The following is a 27,896-nucleotide window of genomic DNA, read 5'->3' on the forward strand; positions in this document are numbered from 1 at the left end:
TCTTAAAGACATAAAGACCTGGATGGCCGCTAACTTTCTGCTTCTTAATTCAGATCAAACTGAGGTTATTGTACTCGGCCCTGAAAAGCTTAGAAATATGGTATCTAAGCAGATTCTTACTCTGGATGGCATTACCTTGGCCTCCAGTAACACTGTGAGGAACCTTGGAGTCATTTTTGACCAGGACATGTCCTTCAACGCACATATTAAACAAATATGTAAGACTGCGTTCTTCCATTTGTGCAACATCTCTAAAGTTAGAAATATCCTGTCTCAGAGTGACGCTGAAAAACTAGTTCATGCATTTATTACTTCCAGGCTGGACGACTGTAATTCATGGGGATTCAGTTTTCAGGCCCCTCTTCTGTGGAACCAGCTTCCAGTTTGGATTCAGGAGACAGACACTATCTCTACTTTCAAGATCAGGCTTCAAACTTTCCTTTTTGCTAAAGCATATAGTTAGGGCTGGACCAGGTGACCCTGAATCCTCCCTTAGTTATGCTGCAATAGACGTAGGCTGCCGGGGATTCCCATGATGCACTGAGTTTTTCCTTTCCAGTCACCTTTCTCGCTCACTGTGTTAATAGATCTCTCTGCATTGAATCATCCATCCGTACTTGGAAGGATGGATGATAACATGACAAACTTTTTATTAATCTCTGGCTGTTTGTCCTGTCGTCCTCCCCTCACCCCCAGCAGATGGCCCCGCCCCTCCCTGAGCCTGGTTCTGCTGGAGATTCCTGTTAAAAGGGAGTTTTTCTTTCCCACTGTTGCCAAGTGTTTGCTAATATCAGGGTCGTCTGATTTTGGGGGTTTTCTCCTTATTATTGTAGACTCCTCACCTTACAATACAAAGCACCTTGAAGAAACTGCTGCTGTAAGCTAAACTGAGTTAAGGTGCCTGTTGAAGACTCCGTCAGATTCTAATAAGCTCAGCTGTCAGTTGAGCTTCAGTCCTCAGAATTGTTGCCATGACAACATCTCCACTTCCTGTCACTCTGGAGCAAATAAATTTGTGAAATTTGGATTGTGACCCAGTCCTTCCAAATTCAAGATCGTATCTTTTATCAAAATAGTTTTTGAACTGCGAGTTTTTGCACAAAAGTTTCTTTTTCTGTTACTGTGTCATAAATATGGTCACAGGATGGATTCAGAGAGAACTTGAACCTGCTCCTGAGGGAACGTCCTCAAACTACAGTGTCTTTCTGGCACTTAGCAGGTACCTAAAAAAAAATTAAAAAAATAAAACAAAAAAAAGCCTAAACTTTGAGCAAAAGCAGCAAAAAATGTGAAAAAGATGAAAACAACTTTAATATTTAGTGTCCTGGTATTTTCTTAAAGACTAAATCGTGTCTCTAGCTGAAAGTACACAGCATCAGCCTAAGTTCAAAGTGAAGCCAGTTTAATACGTACACCACCCTCTTTTCCAAATATAGTAAAAAATTTGATGCTCATTTTTTTATTGATGGTTTCGAACTGAAATGTTAAAATATTTTGGTGTACTCCAAACGATGAGGAGAAGTTCAGTTTATTAATGGAAGGAGGAATAGCAACATGAAGGTCAGCGTAAACAAACCTGTTTATTACAGAAACATCACAAACTGAGCTTTACAACAGAAACATCACCGTGAGCGTAGAAAACGTACTCTGGAAATCTCAAACAGCAGCACAAATACGTGTGAAAACAAAGAGTGGGAGGAATAAATCTTTAGAAAATAGACTGTCCCTTTAGCTTCATTTACAATATCTCAAAATATTTCATGGAAAGTCGGCGTGAAAGTGATTATTGTTGAGTGTGTCTGTGGACACGAGCGTCCCGGGTTGTGGACCTCCCTGTGCGTCCTCATGCTTCATTTCCAAGGCTGTTAAAACTGAGTCTGATTCTTTGTTGGCATTCAGAGGCTGGAAAACCCTCATTCAAATATGAACACATGATGGAGGCTCAAGACTTTTGCACTGTGTGTGTGTGTGTGTGTGTGTGTGTGTGTGTGTGTGTGTGTGTGTGTGTGTGTGTGTGTGTGTGTCAGCATTTTTCTTATGGTGCCATAAAACTTCTTTGCTATGTGGAAGTAAACGTGCTTTCATCCGAAGAGTAAAAAGGTTTCTTCGTCACTCCAACACTGGGAGGATGTTTCCTGCTCTCATTGTTTGTGATCAAAGATTCACATCAAACTGCAGCGAGCACTTTGAACTTTGAACAATCACAAAATGATCCGCAAACGGAAAAACGGGACCCTGAAACCGGGACACTCGTGTCGAGGTAACCACACCTGGAGACAAAGAGACAGCAGTGTTTGCTCTGTGTTTCTACTGTGTGCACATACAGCAGTCATATTAGAATAAGCCTTTTTCCTGCCCACTCTGGAAATGTGGGATGTGACAAGTTTTATGACAAATAAGCTCAAATTTGCAGTTTTCTGTTCACGACCCACCAGTCAAGCATAACACACCACAGAAACACAAATCATCGAGCAGGTACGAAGGAGCCGGGTGTGTTTTTCTACAAGCACAGAAATCTAATGACTACAGCTCAAAAGCAGAAGTCAGCCAATCAGAATAAGACGTAACTCTGAATCATACAAAGCTACCCTCTAAAGAAAATCCAGAGCTGGATGAGACACTTGGATGAATGATGGGAAGAAATCGGCTTATTTTGGACTTTTCTTCATCTTCATGAACACAGAGGAAACGCCGCTGAGCTCGGAGGGCTTTGCGGTTCAGTTACAGACATGTCTGTGGTCAGAGGTATCTTTCTGGTCAGTTGCTATGACGGTTTCACGAGAAGGAATTTAGTTTTTAAAACCCACATTTCCACATAAATACACGAGTTTGTGTCGGTCGTGTCTCTGTGGCGTTGAGCAGACGAGCAGCTCTCCGTTCTTCTGAACACATCGTTGCGTTTTTCTGTTTCCCAGAAGCAGCACATCAGCACCAAGGCCCCTTTAGAAAGCGGGTGAATGGGAGGAGGTGGTTAGCGGTAGAAAAGTAAGGCGCTGGCGGCTAAACGGACTGCAGGAGGAGGGACGGGAGGATTATTCCTCCATTTTACTGCTTTTATCAGAGATTAAAGAAAGTCTGAGGATTAACTGAGCACAGCTCAGGTCAAAGGCCGACCTCCAGTCAGAGACCCGCCATCAGTCACCATCTGCAGCTGCAGGGATCTGAACCGGCAACCTCTCAGTCAGAATGTTGGTGTTCACATTACTCTGCTTTACCTGAACTGCTGGCAGCCTTCTTCCACCAGCTGACTCCAGGTCTGTGGAGCTTTTTCACAGTATTTGTTTTTTATGAACACAGACGGATTAACCTGCAGATCATTTTCTATACGTGCATATTAAAAACACAGCTGACAGCCCGACCCACGGCCCTTTCTTTACTGAGTTTATCAAAAAGGTTTAAAAAAGTGTGAGGAAACAGCCAATGAGAATGACAGTTTTTAATTTACTGACACGTGACAAAGAAAACTAACGAATCAGACAAACATTTTCCTCGGATTAAAAGTGTCTAATTCCTCATTTTGCTTTAAATTCCAGTCTTAAAATGACATTTATCCTCTTTCATACTAAAACGTTACAGCAGAAATAAACATGTTCACATGCCTCACCTCTATGGACATGTAGATAGTTTTCACCAACTCCTTCAGTGCACAGAGATTATTGAAATAAGTCAAATTCACCTTGAATAATATTTCCTGAATATTTTTGGTCTGTTGGCAACAAGGTTAGACTCATTTTCCGCTCTGTCCTATAATCACTGGATGATTTCTTTGTTATATGTGATACTAAAGCAAATATCTTTACATTCTCCACTTCCTTTCAACAAAAAAGCCAAAACAATAAATAATCTGCACATTAACCAATAAAGAAGCCACGGCTGAACTCTGCATGTTCAGAATCTCTCTGTAAACAACTAATCAGACGTGAACGTTATCAGAGCGTTTCCTGAACCATTAACTGTGAATGTCGTAACAGTCGTGGTGTATTTGGCCTCTGCTGGTGAAGAACGTAAACTCAGTCTGATAGCACCAGAACTGCAGAGCAGAATATTGTGAACACGCCGGCCTGACAGGAAGCCGATTAAGCCGACGCAGGAAGAGGGAGCCGCTTCGGCAGAGAGAAGTGTTTGTTTCCACCAATGAGGACCGAGTCCTCGGGAGTTTAATCTCTAACCAGGCCAGACGTCCTGGCTGCGGTCGAACCAGCAGATCCGACCGTTCCTCCATCGAGGAGAGTGTTGGAGGCTCGAGGTGACGCCCTCGTTTCCAGACAGGTAACCAAAGGACATTCTGCCCCACGTCCATCGTTAGCTGACCACAGAGGTCAAAGGGCTGCTGCTGACTGTTTGAGCCGACTCCTCGAACGACTCCAACTGAGGCTGTCAGCAGGTGCACTCTGCACCTCCTTAACTCCTCCCTCGGCAGGAGGCTCCCCTCGGCTCCGTCAGCACATGGAGATGGTGACGTTGATCCCCAGGTTACCATTGTCAGCGAACAGATGGGCGATGGAGGTGTCGAAGACCAGGCAGTCACTGTTCATGATGGCGGCGGCCACGCCATCGTGGATGGAGCGCGGCGTGGCCTCCCAGGTGAGCCGGCGCCGGTTGCCGTTTAGCTCCAGGCGATAAGCGAAGTTTTCGGCCTGCTTACGGGTGCCGATGAGCAGCACGACAGCAAAGAACTGCTGGTGACCTTCATACTTCTCCTGCTTCTCCAGCACCAGCATGAAGTGGTGGCTGAAACATGACTGCATCATCACCCAGTCGACGGCGCCCGGCAGATTGATGTCCGTCGCCAGGAAAACGATGTCCTCCCCCTGCAGCACGGAAACAAGTACCGATTAGGAAGAACTCAACGTTTTCACACTTCACACCTGAAATCATGAGGAAAACAAGCTGAAGAACCAAGAAGTGCTGTGGTGTCAGAGACGTGAGCAGAAAAGGTGAAACGTTCACTTACACGAACGTCACACAGTTAAGAACACTTGTGATCCCGTTTCTACACAGTGCCGTGTTTCTCTGTTTCGCTGCTGAGGATTCCTTAATAATTTACATTGTTTGTCTCAGCAGCTTGTAGACCTGATGTGTAGGATGTCCTGAAATCTCTCCTAGCTGCGTTCCAACTACATCCTGCATGTTCAGTTGGTGAGTAGTTAAATCTGCTGGTTACTTCAAACGGCGCTTTTGTTTGATTCAGAGGTTCCACTGATACTGAATGCAGGGCCTTACACTGGTTAACGGTTGGAACGCTGACATGACAGCTCGACATTCATTGTGGATGCATTGTGTTAAAGCCCCAAAGTGCAGAAACAGTCAGAAGGACAGGCTGCAAACAAAGATGGTTCCCACTTTGCCCGTGTTTCTACCCCATACTGTGTGTCTGTAGAATCAAAGTTTGGATCTTGACCTGCAGCGTGGTGATGGACTTGTGAGCGTGCATGAGGTGAGGCATGACGGCCTCCAGTGAGCCATGCCACTTGCAGGTGGCTCCTGGGCACGGGCAGGTGTACGGCCTGAACTCGCACACCTCCTCGTGATCGGGCTTCTCGCTGTGGTGAAGAGACAGCGGGCAGCCGGCTGACGAATACTGCAGGGAGGACACACAACACAGTTAGAGGCACGCTCGACCTGAAACATCAGCTGCTGAAGGAAAGTCGCATCTCACATGAATATTACATCAAGGAAATTGACCCTTTTCTCTCACCGACAATCTACTTGAACTAATGTGGAAGTGCCTTAAACTTGCATTCTTTTCAATGTTGTAACATGACGGGGAAAATGACCCTTGGCCATGACCGGTGTTACCGCTTTGATGAGTTCATGGACTCACTCAGCTCATACTTAATAAAAGTCCATTAAGAGTCAAAGACTGGTTATGCTCACTGGCTAACGTACAGTTTTTCTGCCATCGTACGGTTTCTTGTTGAGATCCGGCCCTCGCCATCCAGGTTCAGCGTAAACACTCATCTTAAGGAAGTAACAACATTTATACTTTCTACAGTTAAAACTACGCTGTGTGCTTAAAACAGAATAAACACAGAAAAGTTGTAATATTTTTAGTCATTGTTAGTTTGGTTCGTTTTAAAAACTAAACTGAAACATTGTTATGTTAGTCCAGGTCCAACACAAACCACTTTTCATTTCAACGGTTCATTGATGCTTCTGTACTGATGTTTTGCCATTTCCACATTTTTCCTCCTGATAAATGTCTGAACTGTTGCCTCGGCTCAGAGGACATTAAATGAGGAGTAATTTAAATTTTCTGGATGAATTAAGAAGCTGGGATATAAAGACAGCCGATGGCTGCTGCCTTTATGCAGACAGGAGTGCGTTACTGTAATGGCTGCAGCAGTCTCCTTCATTTTCTGAAACGCTGAAGGTCACAGCGGTGAGACTCTCCCTCCCTCATCCCGTTTCATCTCCAACAACAGACTGACTACAGACAGACGGAGCTTATAGCGGGGCATGAAGGGGGGGGAGTGATGAGGAAGGCAGTAAATGAGGTATGAAAACAGCGAGGCGGTGAGGAGCTCAGGGAGACGGGAAGGCTCTCGGGGGAAGCGGACGATGTCGTTAGCGATGCCGTTTGAACATCGCCCCCTGGTTTCGGCGTGCTGGGAGAGCATCCATAAACATGAGGGGAGACACATCCAGACAAGAACGGCGTGTTCAGAAGATGACTGCTGATTGGGTGGTTTGACACCGGAACACCACACAGTACACGCTCTGCACCCAGCTGTCACAGCACATCATCGAGATATGGATCCATTATTTATACATCAAATATATGCAGGAGAGTAGCTTTGAACAGAAAACAGGATCCCAGATGCAGAACGGACATCTGTGCCATGTCTCTGATGTTCAATGTCATATCTTTCCCAGTCTTACTAACGCGGTGCTGGAATGGGGCAGACATGTGCCCCGAAGATTTTTAAACTTCAGGAAGCACCTCTCAGGTCTCATTGGCCACTTTGTTCAGCTAAAGCATGATCTCATTTTAAGATTCTTCAAACTTAGAAGAACTATGGAAAAAGGTCTCAAAGTCTTGGAGATAGTCCACTCTTCTTAAGCTCAACTTCTACATCGGTGTAGCCTACACAAGGTTCAACTGTAGCACTTACATTACATTCATACTATACATTAGTCAGTTCAAACTGATCCATTCTGCCGATCAAGGTGAAAAATGGTGACAGAAGCAGCTGGAAATGTGAGGAAATAATCACAGTAATTGTGGGCTGTGCCAACATGACATTAGCTGTACTGAGAGTGCAAGTCAGGTTATGGAGTAAGCTCTGCGTAAGGGTTTCAGGATATGGTAAATGGCCTGTATTTATATAGCGCTTTACACATCCAGTCATCCACACATTCACACACACATTCACACACACATCCACACACTGGTGATGGCAGCTACATTGTAGCCACAGCCACCCTGGGGCGCACTGACAGAGGCGAGGCTGCCGGACACTGGCGCCACCGGGCCCTCTGACCACCACCAGTAGGCAACGGGTGAAGTGTCTTGCCCAAGGACACAACGACCGAGACTGTCCAAGCCGGGGCTCGAACCGGCAACCTTCCGATTACAAGGCGAACTCCCAACTCTTGAGCCACGATCGCCACCAGGATACTCCGTAGACTCAACACAAAAGTACAAAGTAAAGTATGACTGAGTGTTTCTCTAGGACTTAAGAACCATCAGTACGTTCACACCAAACACAAAGTTTTTCTTGAACTTTATGTTCTGCTCCTCCTCTTCCCATCAGCTGGGCAATTTTTCTGTGTCCATCATGAATGAATATGTTCACACAAGCAAGAACTGGTCTGTTTTTCAGGGACTTTGGTTTTTAGCAGAGATGGCACGATACCACTTTTTCATGTCCGATACCGATATGAATCTGATATAGTGTGTTTTTAATATCTTGCTGCATTTTGTATAAGTTCATACTCAAGTTTTAAAAAACAAAACATTAAAGCTATTCTGTTATACCTGTATGTAAAAAAAAAAAAAAAAAAAAACTTTGGGTGTAAGATTCAGATAATTATTTATTAAAAGCTCGACATGACAGAATAAGAAAGAAAAGTATGTCTTTGTGACCCCTTTTCCCTGTTCATGCCCTATCGGCCCCCCTGGCTAAACTTTGCTAGATCCGCCCCTGCACAGTTACATCAGCAGTAGAAAAAGATCCTCGAGTAGAAAGTAATATTAAATAAATTCTAACAACAGCTGATCAAGCTTAAACGTGCTGCTGTTGTTCAGCCGCTGGTTTCCTCTTTCTGGTGCAAAGTGGGCCAAAAACAAACAAGAGACAGGACTCGCGACAGAAAAGCCGATCAGCTGATCGTTAAGCAGTTTCATGATTGAAGTAGCAGCAAGAAGAGGCAGTCGCTCCATATATCGCTTGTTAAGCTTAACGCTGGAATGCTTTACAAACACTCAGAGATGAACTTACACACTTGCTTTACTTCTCTGGGATCACTTCCTCGGAGATGAAATGCTGGTTTGGTAGCGACGCTCCGAATGCTCAACCAGGTCTCGCATGCCACAGCCGCTCTATCACGTGATGCATACTGCTCCGACGTGCTAACGTTCTGAGGTGAGTTACGGCGTGTTGCAAGTTTTGTGAGGTGCTTTGATGATATTTAATGGATCGGATTACATTTTTTATTTCTCTCCGATATCGATCCAGTAATTTAGGTCAGTATCGGACCGATACGTGATATCGGATCGGTCCGTCTCTAGTTTTTAGTAGAGATGGACCGATCCGATATTACGAAGGTACCAATTGCAGTCTGCAATTTTGCTGAAGAAAGATGTTGAATCTATTTAATATTTCTTGAAAAATAATTTATTTCTGTGCATTTTTTTTTTCACACTGCATCAAATTAAGGTTGATTACGTCGATTAAGCATCATGAGGTGGAGCGTGAGGGGTGGTTCCCTATTTTTTATTTATTTATTTTTGTTGTTGCTGGGAGTTGGAACCCTATTAGTTAGGTTGCTTAATATTTACGCTAAGTACTCTTTAAAATACCAGAATAGGGAGGATGGTGCAGGTTTAAGTTTATTAGATTGATCAGTATTGCTGAACTATGAAATATTTTTTTTGTATACAGGTATAACAGAATAGCTTTAGTGTAGTTGTTGTTTTAAACTTGAGTATGAACTTGCAGACTTGCAAATTGCAGCAAGATATTTTAAAAAACAGTTTTGTTGATTAAAAAACACTATATCGGATTCATATCGGTATCGGCAGATATCCAAATTTATGATATCGGTATCGGACATAAAAAAGTGGTATCGTGCCATCTCTAGTTTTTAGTTCCTTCCTCAGTCTCTAGACTTCATTTAGACTCCTGCAGCAAATCTAAATCCAACTCACGCATTAACCACAAAACCCTTTTAACTCCCACACAGCAACGTTTCACGCCATCCAAGTTGCCGTGGTATGTGTCGGCCTAATGTGTAGTCAGATGCACATCAGGTTATGTAAAAGGTTTTAGGTTAGGGTTAAACTGGGGTTCTGGTTATGGTGTAAGCCATAAACCCGACGCAGAAGTACAATTCAAGTTTAGGAGTAACTGATATTTAGTGTCGGAGTTCCATCCATCCTTTTTTTCCCGCTTATCTGGGGCCAGGTCACCGGGGCAGCGGTCCAAGCAGGGAAGCCTCCTCCAGCGAGTCCTGGCTCTGCCTGACAGTCGATTTAGAAATTAGCTAATTTTTCTAACAGTCGTTAAAACTCTTGTTAAGTTATGAGTCACGCACAGCTCAGAGCTGGAGGTCAAGGAGGAATGCAGAGCAACCGGTGAATTAACAGCTTCACGTTCACGCTTTGCTACATTGGGAATGAGGTGGGTTGAGTTTGGCGTGGGGAGTTTCAAGCTTGTTTTGGATCTCTGGTCCTCGAGTGGAGCAGGTCTGCTGTGGCTGAGAGAGCTGAGAAAATGAAACGGACCAAACTCACAGCTCTGATCATGTTGTCCTCAGTGTCAGTGACACGCCAAACACCAGCATTCCCACTGATTCAATGCAACTGGTGTAAATGCAAAAGAAAAAAAGCTTCTGAAGCTTTGCTGTTCTTGAAGGATGGGGAGCAGGTCGTTACCCTCAGGACGCTCAGAGAACTCTTTGGTGATAAAGTGGAACATATTTAGCCTCCTGAGCTTCAGCCGCTACAGTCTCCACCCAACGAAACATTCTCACGCCAAACAAGACGCTGTGATTTCTGCTAATGTGTGCTTATAATACAGTGAGGATAAAATGTCTGACAGCAGATCTGCCTTTGTTGAAGCTCATTATTGAGGCATTCTGGCCAGTGTAGTAATCATTTAAGCTGTAAAGCATCACTCTGCTGCCTAAACACAATAAACAAACCTCAAACACGCTCTGTTAATAAAATAGGATATAACCGGTTTTGGCTAAGCCTGAAGAACTGCTGTCAAAGACTGAGCGTTATCTCAGTCGGCAGCACGATAAGTAGATTAACGTCTGGAAGGCGACTGCTGGAGAGGGTCTGGCTGTCAGGATGGATAAGGAGCACACCTACACATCTGCAGGAGGAGAAAACAGGATGATCATCCATTTATTCACTAATGTATAACACGAACCACTTCCTGTTTGTGTTAACACAGATCTGGTGAAACACTTGTCTACTACAACAGGCAGCACAACCTGCTGCGAGGTCAGGAGACAGCATCAGACTCATGACCAGGAGTCCAGTTCAAGCCTGTGAGGACTAGAGCTCCTCTTTCCAGTAACCGATGACTAACCAGCAAACTGACAGTTTCACTCAGTTTCTCAACTAAGTGCAGGCTTTAAACAAAAGCTCTCAATGAAATGAGACTTTTCAGACAAATTCAACCAGATCTGGCTCGTTAGCTTCCTTCAGACTCCCATTTCTGAGAGACAATCTGCGTAACGTAGTTTGAATTTTCCCCCCAACTGAAGGTTATACTGAAGCCTCCTATGGATGTTTCTGGGGTATCCAGGTTACCTGGATCTAAACTGAGAGCAGATGATAAATTAACCAGTGATAAACTTAAATATGCTATGATGGGTTGACCAGTTGGCGAAGAATACGCCGACTAGCCACTTCCTGTGGGTAACACTATTACAGCATCCCATTTGTTCATAGAGCTTTTAGTAACTTGAGAGTTTGGGCGTATGGATGTCATCTCAATGCAACCCCACCAAAGAGACAGTTCAACTCTAGAGACAATCGATAACCAAGGGACACAAAATAGCCTCGACAGCATTAATGATCAGAATAATGTAGCAGGCATGAAGCCACTGCAGGCGAAGTCCTCGATCGCTGCTCAGCAGGAGCTTTACTCAGTGATTAAATATTTACGATCTGCGGGTCAAAACACAGCAGCGGCTTCCTGGAAAGGGCAGCAGACACAAAGGCCACATTAACCGACTTCTATTCATTAAAGCAAACTGCTGGTTCAGATGTAACAAGCGCAGCTCTCTGAATTATTAACTTGTAAGCTAATTTATAAACTTACATGAGTTGTTCTTCATTTGTCCTGGGTTTAGATTATTTATTTGGAATGATTACTTAGTTGAAATTGGGATTTATTAACTACAACCTATAAAAAATAAAATAAAAATTGTAATATGAATATTCATCTGTTGTCCAAAACCCAGAAAACATGTCCACCACCTTCTGAAGCCAAAACGCAGATATCAGCAGAACTAGGGCTGCTCGATTATGGCAAAAATGATAATCACGTTTATTTTCACTGAAATTGAGATCTCGATTATTTGACGATATTTATTTAACAATAACAATGTGTTGGATAATGACTTTAAAGATTGTCAAAAAATAATATAAAATAGTGTGCAAATACTGATAACAGTGCAAATGTTTGCAATATAAAAAATAAATGAAAAATGAGTTCTGACTCCGCGAGCCCATAATGTTTCCACACCACTGAAGTTTTTTTTACCTCTCTTTTCAACCAACAGCAGTCACTCTCCTCTCCAAATAACTTCTGCTTAGCTTTCCGAACTCCCTCGGGTCCTCTTAATCAGCGGTCCCCAACCCCCAGGCCTCGGACCGGTACCGGTCCGAGAGTCGTTTGGTATGAGAGAGTTGAGGCTCAAGTGTGAAATGTATAGTTTTCAGGGTTTTTATCGGTTTTCAGCGTTATTTTGTTATTGTTTTTATCGTTTACTCGGTTTTCCTGGGTCTTTTCACGTGTGTTATGAATAAATCTTCTTTTTTTTTGGTACCGGTACTAGTTTTATTTTGTTGTATTTATCCGCGACACCTTAAAGGCCGGTCCGTGAAAATATTGCTGGGCATAAACCGGTCCGTGGCGCAAAAAAGGTTGGAGACTGCTGCTCTTAATTGTTGTGACACGTGTTCGAAATGCAGAGAGGTGCGCTTGATTTGCCACACGGAGCAGCGCGAGAGTAAAGCACGAGGGAGGGGCTAATAATCGGCTCAGTCATTTTTAATGATCGTTGAAAGCCCAGATCGTAATCGTGATTAAAATTCGATTAATTGAGCAGCCCTAAGCAGAACTAAAAAGAACGACCTGATTTCCATGATCAATTTTCAGGACTCGATTTAGAACAGGTCAGAACATTTTGTCACTTTGTGCCAAACACACAGCAGGCAGGAATCCTCTTATCCAGATTGCTTTAGCAGAGGATTTAGAACAAAACCTGTGCAGCGTCTCATCAGGACTCCGACGGCACAACCTGCTGTCAGGAAACACCTCGCAGTCCTGACCAACACAGGCTGAACATCTCTGCATTAGTCTGCTGTGAATCTGATGAATCAACATCTGTCATGTACAGGAAAACCAAAACTGTAGAGTAAACTGTTGAATTTAAAAGCATGACAGTACTGAGAGTTACGGGCAAACCAAATGTATGCAGGGTTTTCTCACAGAGGAAGCATGGATGATGAAAAACCTGTTGGTCGAAGCACAAACCCCGTGGAACACCACGGACAACTTGTGTGTGAAGCAGATAAATAGATGTGATTCAAACCAGCACATTTCCTTTAAAGCCAACATGTGCTCAGGTAGCTGCAGTGAAAAGCTGCACTGTAAATATAAGTGTCTCATTATGTTCGATGAATTTCATCTTTGAGGTCTTAAAGTATTTTTTTTTTATTTGCTGAGTCATGTTTTGATTATGAGTCAGCCATAAAAGAGAAAACCAGCTCTGTGCAGCCGAGGTATCAAACTCCACCCTCGACCATCAAGGCTGGTTTTTAGGGTAGCTAAATCTTCACATCCATTAACCTCATTTCATCATCGATCTCAGTCAAACTTACTGGACCCATTTGTTCCTAATAAAAACCCGACTGCAGAGGAGGGAGGTTTCTTTACCCCCAACTCGTTTAGCAGCACGTCTCGCTCAGCCTCTCTGATCCTTTCAGCCTGATTGGTATTGATTGTGCTGGGCTCAGCTGAGTGCTTTCCTGGCTGTGCTGCTGCTTCAGCCGGCGCAGATCTGATGAATCTGTTCTGTTGGGATTGGTGAGACGATGAAGGGCGCTGTGGTTCAGGATAATGGTTTTGGTATTCCTGCCGGCTGTTCACCACCTGCCTGAGGATGCTGCTTGTGATTACAGACACATATGTGCACAGTGAACGGCATCTGAATACGAGCTGGGACTCTGGTTCGCTTAACCAACTCTGGATTTGTCATTCGCCTCACAAAGGTGGCTTTTGTCTCTCCATTTCAACAAAGCCTATTTTTAGACCCCTTTATTCTTTTTTATTTTTAGTCATCTCTTCAAGGAGCCTGACAAGCTTATCAAACTCTGCACATATCTTAGAAGTTATGAAAATGTGTATACCTCAGTGATTATCTCTATGAGAGATGCAGCCACATCCTAAGACATTGATAAAGCCTCCTAAAGCAGTCATGCTCAAACATTGTAAACCCACAGCACACCTGCAGTCAAGAAGAGACCCTTTCACCTTATTATTAGACTAAGACATACGCCATAGCACCTTTGCTCTACCGACACTTCTCACAGCCGCAACTTTGCAGTAAGCTAAAGCACATCAACTAACCTCCATTGCCTTATCAGATACTTTCAGACAGTCTTCCTGCCTCTGGTTGAAAGAAGTGTTTCTTTAGTTCACTTGCGGTTTAGATTTAGTCGAATGAAGCAGTTGGTCTGTAGGCCGATGTAACCGCCAGTACGCTGCAGAATCAGATGATGCTCGTGGTCTTTTCAAGACCTTGTGAGGAAAAAACGATGCGACTGGTATGGTATTAGCTCTGACATGAAAAGGTGCACCTCTGCAGATGCGTTAATTGCCAAAGACATATTCAACTGATGTTGCAGCGAGGCCCCAGTCCTTTGGATGAACACCAGCTTCACCCTTTGCATTGCAGCTGGTATTTCCCGCTTATACTCTGCGACCATGATCAGTGAAGCAACACATGAACTGGACCTCACAGTTCAAGGCGGAAAGACGCAAGACTGCAACAAAAAGGACGACCAACGCTACAGGATCCAACCACCGAGCGAGGAAATTCGTGCAGACGCAGCTCAGCGATACCGGCGAGAACTGTTGCAATCCGGCTTCACGTGCAGCACAACTTTACAGTAAGCTTTTAAAAAGCTCTGGTGTACACGACAGTCCATAAGCTCAGTGTTGGTTCATTCCCTACTTTGTTTAGTGTAACAAACGCTCGCTCAGAGGACATTGTTCAGATTTTGTCTCTAGTATAGTCAGATGTTTACGACGTGAAAGACACATGGACACGCATCACTGCAACTTGTAGATCGAGCTTCTCTTTCAGCCATCTTGCCTCAAACTGAACTACGTGAGGTGCGTTTGATTCATAACAAGACTCAACAAACGTTTCAAGGAAGTGTAAAGTTTTTGTGCTCTTTAAAACATGACACATGTTACATTATGTTATGGAGTTCCACAGGGTTCAGTGCTAGGACCAATTCTGCTTACATTATACATGCTTCCCTTAGGCAGCATCATTAGAAGACATAGCATACATTTACACTGCTATGCAGATGACACCCAGCTCTATCTGTCCATGAAGCCAGATAGCACACACCAATGAGTTAAACTGCAGGAATGTCTTAAAGACATAAAGACCTGGATGGCCGCTAACTTTCTGCTTCTTAATTCAGATCAAACTGAGGTTATTGTACTCGGCCCTGAAAAGCTTAGAAATATGGTATCTAATCAGATTCTTACTCTGGATGGCATTACCTTGGCCTCCAGTAACGCTGTGAGGAACCTTGGAGTCATTTTTGACCAGGACATGTCCTTCAATGCACATATTAAACAAATATGTAAGACTGCGTTCTTCCATTTGTGCAACATCTCTAAAATTAGAAATATCCTGTCTCAGAGTGACACTGAAAAACTAGTTCATGCATTTATTACTTCCAGGCTGGACGACTGTAATTCATTATTATCAGGATGTCCAAAAAACTCCCTGAAAAGCCTTCAGCTAATCCAAAATGCTGCAGCAAGAGTCCTGACAGGGACTAGAAAGAGAGAGCAGATTTCTCCTGTTTTGGCTTCCTGTTAAATCCAGAATTCAAAATCCTGCTCCTCACATACAAGGTCTTAAATAATCAGGCCCCATCTTATCTTAATGACCTTGTAGGACCATATCACCCTATTAGAGCACTTCGCTCTCGCTCTGCAGGCCTACTTGTTGTTCCTAGAGTATTTAAAAGTAGAATGGGAGGCAGAGCCTTCAGTTTTCAGGCCCCTCTTCTGTGGAACCAGCTTCCAGTTTGGATTCAGGAGACAGACACTATCTCTACTTTCAAGATTAGGCTTCAAACTTTCCTTTTTGCTAAAGCATATAGTTAGGGCTGGACCAGGTGACCCTGGATCCTCCCTTAGTTATGCTGCGATAGACGTAGGCTGCCGGGGATTCCCATGATGCATTGAGTTTTTCTTTTCCAGTCACCTTTCTCACTCACTATGTGTTAACAGACCTCTCTGCACTGAATCATATCTGTTATTAACCTCTGTCTCTCTTCCACAGCATGTCTTTATCCTGTCTTCCTTCTCTCACCCCAACCAATCACAGCAGATGGCCCCGCCCCTCCCTGAGCCTGGAGGTTTCTTCCTGTTTAAAGGGAGTTTTTCCTTCCCACTGTCGCCAAAGTGCTGCTCATAGGGGGTCATATGATTGTTGAGTTTTTCTCTGTATCTATTATTGTGCGATCTACTGTACGATATAAAGCGCCTTGAGGCGACCGCTGTTGTGATTTGGCGCTGTATAAATAAAATTGAATTGAATTATGTCTGGGCATCCATAAACAAAATGTGATGATGTGTTTTAAAATTAAAATAAACTGAAAATCTGTCTTGACGCAGCCGTACGTTAAAGCTCGCCAGCATCATTCAGGACTCACCTGACTGCCCGGCAGGGGTTTGGTTCGTCCGACAGGTCGACGGGCTCTGTCCGTGACCTCTGACCCATGCTGCTGCTGCTGTACGGTGTTAGCGGTCAGCCCTGCAGCACTAGCTGAACCAACCCCATGGCGGTGATGCCAGCCCAGAAGGCAGCGCCAGTGAGCCAACTCTCTGAGCAGAGGTAGGCAGGAGGCTGGGCACAGCATCGGCACAGGCTAGAGCTGCAACAATTTTACTGATTAGTCGACTCTAGTAACTGTTTTTGATCTTTTCAGCTCATATTTCCAGGTTTCTTTGGTCTTCTGTGAAAGACAAGTGAGTATTTTCTGGTTCTGTTGGGTGGACAAAACAAGACATTTGAACTCATCACTATGGACAATGACGAAAGCTGACTCCTGCTGAAGCCGACAGCTCACCAGCATAAAAGTCTCTCACTCTTTTAAACACTACAAGTCAGAATCAAAACTTTAGTTAAAGTTTTTCTGCACATGCTCCATGTGTGCAATTCCTTTCTTTGAAATTTGTCCTGGAAACTCAGAGGCTCCAACTCTAAATTTAACTTTGATTTCTCAAGTCTTTTGTCCCTTTGGGCTCACCATACTGAACCAGACAAAACAAGCAGCAGCTGTTCAGACAGACTGCAGAGCCACGTGGAGATCATATAGCAGAGTGATCAGAAGTTCACAGGAGGACAGAGACCGGACGAGCGTCTGACCATGTTTGGTTTCTGTTTAACTCACCAAGTCAGACGATTGGCCTCAGTCTGCTTTAGTGTGAGCTCTCAGATTTACTGCAAGAGTCTTGAAAACAAACACAATGAGTTTGGTTTGAATACATGCTTACAGTACAGGAGCACCTTTATAGTCACACCAAGTATCCAAAACCATAGTAAAGCTATTAATCAGTACATTTTCTAACAGAATGGTGCGTTTAGAAAAAAAAAAAAAAAGACCTCTTCTGTTTTCATGATCAACTTCAAAGGACCATGAAATAAAACCAAGCTGATGGGTTCAAACATCTTGCTTATTCTTCTCAGTAAAAGATTTCAAAGTATGAAACAAAGAACACACATTAATTATCAACAACGTTGATAAATGAAACAACCTCATGTTAGTTGGATTAAATAATGGGGACATTTTTTTTATACAAATATTTTTCTAATTGTCCACAAATCTCATGTTCAGACTCAAACCCTCACCTGTGACTGTAAAGTGTGCTTCAGCATCCTTTGGTTTGGGAGGCTGCTTCCATGGTTTTGTTCTCACTGTGAGGAATCTGTGTGGAAACCGGCGCCTGAGCAGTGTTAGCCTTCACCGCACGCACCATGTGAGTTTATAGAGCCATATTGCTATTTAAAATAAAAATCTGAGTGATTTTCAGTGATGATGGCTGTTTTTGTTGTGATTTATCAAAGAACAAAAAGAAATGACATGGTCTGTGAATATAAGGCCAGATACACATCAGCCACTGCCAGCAGTAAATTAGCAAAAATCACAGCGACAGGCCGGCTATAGCGATGCTGCTGATCTCGATAGACTATAGAAATAAACATATACAAAGAGCCTGCTGCAGAAACACTTTAGGTCTTTATTGCTAACTGCATTAAGTTTCCTGACAGGTGGACGATGAGACAGGTGCTAGCTGCTGCTAGGCTTCACCTCAGCTAACTGCAGAATCCTTGGACTGGATCTCTGTGCTGTGTGAGTCTATTTGAGCATTTTTAATGCAATGATCCAATAACAGGCCCGTGTGAGGCTAATTCTACTAGATATGGTAGCAAGTAACAATAGTTATATTGTTACTTGCTACAGTTATTTGATATTATATTTTGCACTATCCTACTGTATACTTGTATTCTATTGTACATATTGTATATCTTATTCCTCTGCTGCATTGAGCATGTGTATGACAAAAGAATTTCCCTCGGGATAAATAAAGTTCTTCTTATCTTAAATTCTACAGTATCTGAGCATTAATTAGCAGGTATCCTGTGTCTGTGAGGCACCATTACAGCCAGGCTAGCTAACGTTAGTTGCTAACGTAACACCCTGTTGTCCAAATACAGTCCAACATGGCAGCAGCCAAAACACCAACACCGAGACCAACAAACCAACACTCTTTCTTTTTATATTAGAGTCAGTTAGGCACCGTTTTCATTTACTGAAAACTCTTCATACACTTTTAAATTTATAACTTTTTTAATGTTTTTGTGGTGAAATCGTAGCACACTGTGACTCAAAACACAGGTTTAGTGTTTAGTTTGAGAGGGTATGAACATGAGCTTTGTTGGCAGAAAGAATAAAATGTTTTATATTATTTTTAATTATTAAATAAAAGAACTTGTAAATATTTTAAAATAAAAATGTTTGCTGTCCAACGTCACACGTCAGCTACCCCCCAATTTGTTTAAGCAGCGCCACCCTGTGGTTCAGTGTGACTGTTTATTCTAATTGTTAATTAATCTGCCAATTATTTTCACGTTTCATCGTCTGGGTTTAAACTGCCCAAAGACACTCAGTGATTTTACAGCATTTTTGAATGAAGCGTTTTCTTTGCTGCAGTGATTAACACATTCACTGTGCATACCAGTTTGAGACCCGGACACAAATACAAGATCCGGATCACGAGAGTACTCCGAGTGCTGGTCCCAAGTCCGGATCAAGTGGAGGAAGATCCAAACCAAAACATGTGGGGGCCATTTAAGAAACACCGGAGCAGCCAAAAGAGACTTACGTGCTCGCTGTTTTCCATCTAATGTAGATGAAATTGATTCAGTTTAGTTTTATTTATGTTTTATTTATTATTATATGCCGATTCACACTAACAGCCACCTCAGTGTAACGCTTAATTCAACTGTTTTTGCTGTAAATTTGTTTTTTTAAATCTGTGAAAACACCGAGCCTCCGAGTCAAACCACAAATGCTGTACAAACAACATAAAACAGTGAAACGTCTCTAACATGGGAGGAAGTAGAAATAGAAATATTTTTCATTGGCTTTTTTTGGCTTGAAGAGCAACAAGCAGTAACACAATCGACAATCAAATACTCATTGTTGCTGCTTCACTGTACACATTTATTATCATTTTAATTAATGAGGAAATTAACTGGCAGATTAATCAGACCCACAGCTGCACCACCAACATGAATCAGGTAATCATTACTTTGACAAACAAAAACATTTTCATACGTTGTTCTGATCAACAGCATTCGTCTCCAGTTCAGGCGGTAAAACATCAACATCGGTTCAAACCAACCTGATGACTCAAATCAATCGATAATCGATCGGTAAACGTACCAGAACCTGTCGGATCAAACAGACGCAGCCGTAATGCAGCTGAACCTCGCTCGCCCGCTCTCTCTCTCCTGCTGCAGCAGCAGAAAAGAAAACACGGGCAGCTGTTTTCTTCTTCTGTGGTGACGAAAAAACAAAACGCGCAGGGCCTAAACACACGCACACACTGAGTGAGCTGTGTGGCGTCCGTCTGACTGACCGGCGGTGAATAACACCGACACACACTCGATCACTGTTTCTGGTTTTTAGTGAATGTCTCTCGGAGCTCTCCCTCTCACTGTCTGAGCAGCAGAAAAACGTGCGTCCTCCAACCGACACTGAGACACTGCAGCGTGTGCGCGCACACAACACACGCACACACACACAGTGGGGGCGGGGAAACATGAGAGAGAGAGAGAGAATAAAAGGGGAGTATCGCTTAACCGAGTGCCATCCTCCTCCTCCAAGCATCTGTCAGCACTGCTCTGCATGCACAGTGTGTGTGTGTGTGTGTGTGTGTGTGTGTGTGTGTGTGTGTGAGACCAAACACAGGACCTCTGTCTTCACTCTTTTGTTTTGTTGTGAATATAGAAATAAAATAATTTCTATTCAATTTTATTTATTTTGCAACATATTGGTAAAAAGGGTAAATGGCCTGTATTTGTATAGCGCTTTACACATGCAGTCATCCACCCATTCACACACTGGTGACACAGTGTGTGACCAATACAACAACAATTTCCTCAAGGTGCTTTATACTGTGAGGTAAAGACCTTACAGTAATACAAAGAAAGTAGAGATAGTGTCTGTCTCCTGAATCCAAACTGGAAGCTGGTTCCACAGAAGAAGGGCCTGAAAACTGAATCCCCATGAATCACAGTCGTCCAGCCTGGAAGTAATAAGATAAGATAAGATAACCTTTATTAGTCCCACACGTGGGAAATAAATGCATGAACTAGTTTTTCAGCGTCACTCTGAGACAGGATATTTCTAATTTTAGAGATGCTGCACAAATGGAAGAAAGCAGTCTTACATATTTGTTTAATATGTGCATTGAAGGACATGTCCTGGTCAAAAATGACTCCAAGGTTCCTCACAGCGTTACTGGAGGCCAAGGTAATGCCATCCAGAGTAAGAATCTGCTTAGATACCATATTTCTAAGCTTTTCAGGGCCGAGTACAATAACCTCAGTTTGATCTGAATTAAGAAGCAGAAAGTTAGCGGCCATCCAGGTCTTTATGTCTTTAAGACATTCCTGCAGTTTAACTCATTGGTGTGTGTTATCTGGCTTCATGGACAGATAGAGCTGGGTGTCATCTGCATAGCAGTGTAAATGTATGCTATGTCTTCTAATGATGCTGCCTAAGGGAAGCATGTATAATGTAAACAGACTTGGTCCTAGCAAAAATCCACGACACTTCAGGCAAAACCTGACTGATTTTATTATTTGATGTGCCTGAAGTCTGTTCCTGGTGTCTGCCTCCTCACTGACAGCTCTTTAAAACAAATTCAATGCAAAATGCTGTTTGCTGGATTCACATCCACAAAGAAAACCACTACAAAGCGCTGATTCACTCCTGACATCTGTAATCATTCTGAATACAAAGCCTTCTCAGATTTGTTCATCTTGCACCACTGTCAGATCAACTGTAGAAGCTTTAAAAACATGAAAATTAAAGCTTTTTTCCAAAAGTCTATAAAAATGTCCATGTGCCAGTAAAACTGACCTGACAGGTTTCAGGTAGGACGGTAAAATTATTGCCAAGATTAAATAACGTCTACATCATCACACCATCTTGTTTTCAGCAGCACAAAAGCTCTGCATCAAAGCGCAGAGCAAACGTCAGAGTGCTGATATACTGGCTCACACTAAACGTAAAGCCTCAAAGACACACAGTAAAGATTGATGTTTATGCCTCAGTTTAGATTGTGTATTTATCTTGTTGTATTTCAAGGAGTTACACAGAACTTCCTCCTGTTTGTCCAACGACTGAATGTTGCCAAATACGTTCTTCACACACAACCACCTCCTGGAGAAATCAGCAGCTTACCTCCTACCAGTCACCAGTAAAAATGAGGGAAATATATATTTAATGGCAGCTGGCATCCTCGTACACGCAGTGCTGCCATCTTCTGTCACAGTCCGTTATTACACTCTTAAATCCTGCTACTTATTCCTGCGTCTTTTGTGATCTTACAAAGCTTCAAACGATGCGTCGACTATTAAATCAGTCGTCGACGATTTTGATAGTCGACGTAATCGTGGCAGCCCTATTTGAAAACCATGGCACACAGTATATCAGCAGAAATGTGCATGACTAGCTTGACAGTTGATCCTTGCTGCTCTCTGCAGTTGCTTAAATACAATAAAGTTCCTACTCATCAAACCAGTGTTTTAGTATTTTGTAATAAAGCTACTGTGTTAGTGTACAGTGTTAATACTGGGACTGATCGATCTGCTTGTGTACTCACAAGCGCGGCGCAAATTTTGGGTTCTTCGCTCTAGTTAGCGTTGACGCAGCGCATGCCACATCCGATTTGTAAAGACAACTTACTGCTAAAGAGAGACAGACGGCAAAGTGGGCAGTACATCCTCAGTTTAACATTAACTCGTTGCTGCAGCACTAAAGTGATCCCACATCTGAAAAAGCATGCGGGGCTGCTCGTGTGTTGAATTTATGGCAGTGAGGTGCAGGCCTTATCATTTGCTGCAGGAGTTCAGAATCATCGTTATTGTGGCAGTGTACATTCCTCCTGACGCTAATGCTAAGGAGGCGCTATGGGAGCTGTACGAGGCCGTCAGGGACCTGCAATCTCTCCACCCCGAGGGCTTTTTCATTATCGCTGGGGACTTCAACCAAGCAAACCAAGGACATCAAGCTCAAAGAAAGTCAGTGATCTCTTTGCCTGGTCAGGAGATTCTCAGCGAATGTGGCGGGACATCCAAACACCTCTCAACCAGACGCAGTTAACACATTCGATGCCAGGTTTGGGACTCAAAACAATGAGCCAGCATGGAAAACCAGCCCCTCGCCAGACAACCAAGTGCTGTCCCTGTCCACGGCCCGAGTGAAAGGACTCTCGCTAAAGTCAACCCACACAAAGCTGCTGGACCAGATAATATACCCGAACGTGTGCTCAGAGCCTGTGCTGACCAGCTGACCGATGTCCTAGGACAGCGGTCTCCAACCTTTTCTGCACCACGGACCGGTTTATGCCCGACATTATTTTCACGGACCGGCCTTTAAGGTGTCGCGGATAAATACAACAAAATGAAACTAGTACCGGTACTGAAAAAAAGATTTATTCATAACACACGTGAAAAGACCCAGAAAAACCGAGTAAACGATAAAAACGATAACAAAATAACGCTGAAACCGATAAAAACCCTGAAAACCAGACATTTCACACCTGAGCCTCAACTCTCGTGGCCCGGTACCAAACGACCCACGGACCGGTACCGGTCGAAGGCCCGGGGGTTGGGGACCGCTGTCCTAGCAGACGTCATCAACATGTCCCTGAGCCAAGCTGTTGTGCCACAGTGCTTTAACCCCCCCCAATCAGACCTGTGCCAAAGACAGCTACAGCCTCGGAGCTCAAATACTACTGCCCAGAAGCACTTACTCCAATCATCACAAAGTGCTTCGAGCAACTAGTCCTGAGTTACATCAAGAAGCAGCTCCCCCCCAAACTGGACCCACTACAGTTTGCATATCACGATCAATGGGTGATGCGATCTCATTGGCACTCTGCCTAGCTCTATCACACCTGGATCAACGCAACGCCCACATAAGAATGCTGTTCACTGATTTCAGCTCAGCATTCAACACCATCATCCCCCAACAGCTGATCAGCAAGCTGGACCTGCTCGGACTCAACACCTCCACCTGCAAATGGATCCTGGACATTCTCACTGATAGACAGTACAGGTTGGAAATATAAGATCCAACACCATCACACTGAGCATAGACGCCCTCCACCCCCCAGGGATGTGTGCTGAGCCCACTAATCACGCTGCTGACCCACGACTGCACCTCCAGCTCCAACACAATCCAAATGATCAAGTCTCCAGATGACACCCCAGTGGTGGGACTCATCAGGGACGATGATGATGCTGCATACAGAGAGGATGTGCAACGGCACTTTGGTGCAAGGACAATAATCTATGTCTCAATGTTGACTTTAGGAAGACCAAGGCTGTCCATCTCCAGCTCAGCATTGCTGGTGTCGCAGTAGAGAGTGAAGAGCACCAGATTCTTCAGTGTTTGCATCACAGAGGACCAGCAACACCAAATCGGTGACAAAAAGAGCTCAGCAGCGACTGCACTTCCTGAGACGACTAAGGAAGGTTTTGCCTCCCCAAACCCATCCTTAACACCTTCCACAGAGGCACCATGGAGAGCATCCTAACCAGCGGCATCACAGTCTGGTATGGAAACTGCCACAGTCTGACTGCAGAGCGCATTATTGGCAGCTCTGTACCCAGACTACAGGATGTTTACACCTCATGCTGCTATTCAGAAAGCCAATAGCATCACTGTCACGACTTAGCTAACATAAACTAATGTTAGTCTGTTAGCCACAACCAGCCATCCAACCATATGACGTCACATTCTGTACGGACAGAAGATGGCACCAAACATCTTTTTAAAACTTTAAGCACTTATTTCTTAAATCCAGCTTCACAGACAGTGTAATATATGTCAGGTGTGAGAGCAGGACTTAGTGGTGTAAATCAGCCATTATATGTAGAGTTTCATGTCCTCTCTACCTCAGCAAGGCTGCAGTTCTTCCTCCTACTGTAGAGAACAGCTCAGTAAATATTGGGTCCTACGTAGAATTTTCGGGCTTTTCAAAACACAAACCTCCCCTGAAAAAACCCAAAACATCTGTGACCAAATGATTTGTATGGCTGACATCTACACCAGCCTGCAGACACTTACCAAAAAGCATTAGACGAGGAAGATCATCACAACAGAAACAAAAAACATATTTTAACAGCAACAGTGAAACAAATGAGCATGAGCCTGCTGTCTGCAGGAGGTATAACGACACAACATGATTACAGGGCAGCAGGACGTGTACGAGTGGTGAGGAGATTCTCGTGGGTTGAAATCTAAATGATGACGAAACGCTCGTCGACCAGCCAAATTTTATGCATGATCTTCACTTACAGCTTCAATAAACTCAAATTAAGCTGAATTTAATGTTTTCTCCCCTAAACTCTTGGGGACATATTCTGTTGAGGTCACATGCACTGCATGAAAACACCACCAGAGGGCAGTCTGTCCTGTAACCAGCCTGCTGAGCTGAGCGAGCTGTGAAACATCTACTTTCAGTTTGTATCAAGTCTTTCTGTACTATGCAGGTTGGAAACTGTGTCCATATCAGACCTCCTCTTCCTCCTCAGGGTCAGAGTCAGGACTCAGTTTTCAGCCGCCGACACACAATTCAACTTTAATGTGCGTGTAATGGAACCAGAGCCGCCGCTCCAATCAGTCGACACGCTGCGAGGCCAAAGGTATGTGGACAGCTGCACACTTGTTGGACATGTTATTTAAAACCTGGTCACGATTCTCACTCTACAGTCACTTTGGTATGCAGGAGATTAAAACACCAGTCATCCATTTTTATCTGCAGGTTTTAGACAAACAGAGGAAACAATCAGCAGAGTGACGAGTCCTGATTAATCAGTGGACTCATCACTGCTGGCTGAACTATGTTTATTACAGTTACTGAACTAAACACAGACTCTGGACTTTCCTGGTTGTATTACTCTGACAGAGTATTAGGGCCACATAAAGAAAATAAAAATCATTGATATTTTTGAGAATAAAACCAAATGATATTGCGAATGTGTACTTTAAAATGTGTTTTAGTTCCTTTAGGACATGAACACAGTGCAGTGGGAGGCATAAGGACACTGAAAAGAAAGGAAAGACCAATCAAACAAAAGAACAAACACACAATCGTGGAAGCGTTGGCCAAATTTGTACAAAATGAAATGGCAATGAACAAATGCCAGGATATCGATGATTACACCTGCAACAAAGAGGATGGATGTTATCACAAGATATGATAGGAAGATGTTTCAAAGCAAACAAATCCTCTACAAAATAACTAATTTGACTTTTTTCTTGAGATTTTGGTTTTATTCTCAAATTGATCAATCATATTTTTTCTTAATGTCGTCCTAATACTCTTTCTATATTACATAATGAACTCTGTGACATGACTTTCCTTCACTGATTGCACGCAGTGAACTAAGCAGTGATGCTTCAACGTCCGATTATTACTACAGGCAGTGAACTCAGCACGTAAAAAATAAATAAATCCCAATTTTCTGGAGTAACCTTTGACCTTTAACTCCGTTGACTGTGTGTCAGACGTTTTCCTGGAAAATCAATCGAAATTCTAGTTTGGCTCTGATGACGTCACGTGACAGGTGTGCGTGGAGGAAGTTGTGCACAAACTGAAGTGAAGAGAGTTGTGATGTAGTGTGTGAGTATCAGCTGGGCCGGTTTGTGTCTGTGGGTCTACCTTGCAGGGGAACGGCAGTGTGGAGGCCACCTTCTCCATGGCCAGGTTCCGGATGCTCGGGGTGAGCGGGCCTCGGCAGGTCGGGCAGCAGCTCAGCTTCTGACGACACTGGTTACAGACCAGGTGACCCGCCTGGCACTGCAGGATAGGCGGCAGGACGTAGTCGAAGCATACCGGGCACTCGAATAGCGCCGTGAGCTCCGAGGATTGTCCGACGAGGCCGGTAGCCGGCATAGACACGGTGGAGGAAGGGGGAGCAGACCCCGACCCGGCCACGGAGCTCACGCCGGCGGCCGCTGCGGCAACGGAGGCGCCTGCCGCTCCCCCGTGCTTCCCTCCGCCTGCTTTCCCGGCCCCGAGTCCCCCACCTCCGGCTGAAGATGGACGACTCATAGCTTCCAGCTGCGGTCCCGTTCCTGAGAGCTGCCGAACAGGCGGTACCGTCATCTACTGTTTACTACCGGACGTCCCTCGAGGCCCCCGGAGACACAACATGGCGGCTGCTAGTTTGTATCGCCTGTCGGCTCCTGCCATTGGCCGCTACGTCAAAGATTGACAAGCCGCTCGGCCAATCAGAGAGTGGTGTCGTGTTCGGCTTGAAAGCAAAAGAAAAACAAACAGCGTCGCATAAAAGAACAAATATATACAATAGAACAGGAGAGAATATTGGAAACTTATTTAATTATAAATATTAAAAAAAATGAATGAAGTGAGAATTTAATGTTTTTCTCTTCTTTGCTTTTTGTTGTTGTTGTTGTTTTATTCTTTTTGTAACTGAGCAAAACACTTTTTTGTGGGATTTTTTCCCCCTAAAATGATGAATCATGATAATTAAGCACCTCAGCGTGGTCGGAAACGGCTTTTGTGTCGGTCCTAGCAGAGCTGACCTGTTGTAGCCGCGCTGGGCTGCTCCTGCTTGGTGGCCAAAGTGACAGTCTCCTGTTTGCTGCAAACTTTTGTGAGTTTCATAATCTTCTACAAAGTTAAACAACTACGGAAACAGTTGTAATAAATTAAGAATTAACAGAACTCAAGCACGAGCAGTTTCCTTCATCCCTGAAAACCCACCACCCAATATTTATGCTTCTTTTTGTAAATGAATGACTCAATTACACCAAAAAGGGTTTAATTTAGAAGTTTACGCTCCCTGCTCAAATCACCTGAAACTCGCTGATGCCCTCTGCTGGATGTTAGACTGACACGACCGCCTTCTTTGCCCTCATTATCTTCAAATCCAGCGGATGTTAATAAACGGAGACACAAAAGCTCTCAGATGAGCTTCAGATGTTCCTTCCTCTGTGTTCATGTCACAGCAGACCGTGCAGGTCACATTAGGCTCGGGACTTGTTTCATTAAAGCTGCTGCACACGTTTCAGTGTCAGCATGTTGTTTGTGGAGTGGAGCAACAAAGACAAACCAGATGTGTGGATGTGTTTGAATTTATAGAAACCAAATCTGAATTTATTCTCACTTCAATAAGCAGTGACTCCACCGAAGGTAAAACAAACAAACAAACAAACAAACAAACAAAAAACCCCTGAAACTGTATAAAGGACGAAAGAAAGAAAAACGTTTCATATTTATTTCCCCAAATGAGCGACTTTAGAACAACAGTTGAAATCTTAGCAAACAAGATGGTGAGAAAAGTATAAAAATCAGAGAATATTTACAGCTGCTGTGCAGCAGTAGTTTTTATTTTGTTGATAGAGA

The 27,896-nt window shown here is 43.7% G+C and overlaps 1 protein-coding gene across 2 annotated transcripts; it reads right to left on the minus strand.

The window, feature by feature from the left end:
• Window positions 1-1,561: 1,561 nt before the first annotated feature.
• siah2l (seven in absentia homolog 2 (Drosophila)-like) lies at window positions 1,562-26,785 on the minus strand. 2 transcript variants are annotated; one of them, XM_085471133.1, is made up of 3 exons: window positions 26,187-26,785; window positions 5,402-5,581; window positions 1,562-4,811 (listed from the first exon to the last, which is right to left on the minus strand). In XM_085471133.1, exons 1-3 carry the CDS (start codon window positions 26,631-26,633, stop codon window positions 4,440-4,442), a joined length of 999 nt encoding a protein of 332 aa, XP_085327259.1. In that variant the 5' UTR covers window positions 26,634-26,785; the 3' UTR covers window positions 1,562-4,439. The 2 variants fall into 2 exon arrangements, with proteins under 2 accessions (XP_085327259.1, XP_085327261.1); XM_085471135.1 differs by lacking the exon at window positions 26,187-26,785 and adding an exon at window positions 19,670-20,065.
• Between the last annotated feature and the right edge of the window lie 1,111 nt (window positions 26,786-27,896).

Source organism: Copadichromis virginalis, linkage group LG10, assembly GCF_057382275.1.
Source record: "Copadichromis virginalis isolate Kocher_CV1m ecotype Utaka linkage group LG10, C_Virginalis_male_GT1.1, whole genome shotgun sequence".
Lineage (NCBI taxonomy): Eukaryota > Metazoa > Chordata > Actinopteri > Cichliformes > Cichlidae > Copadichromis > Copadichromis virginalis.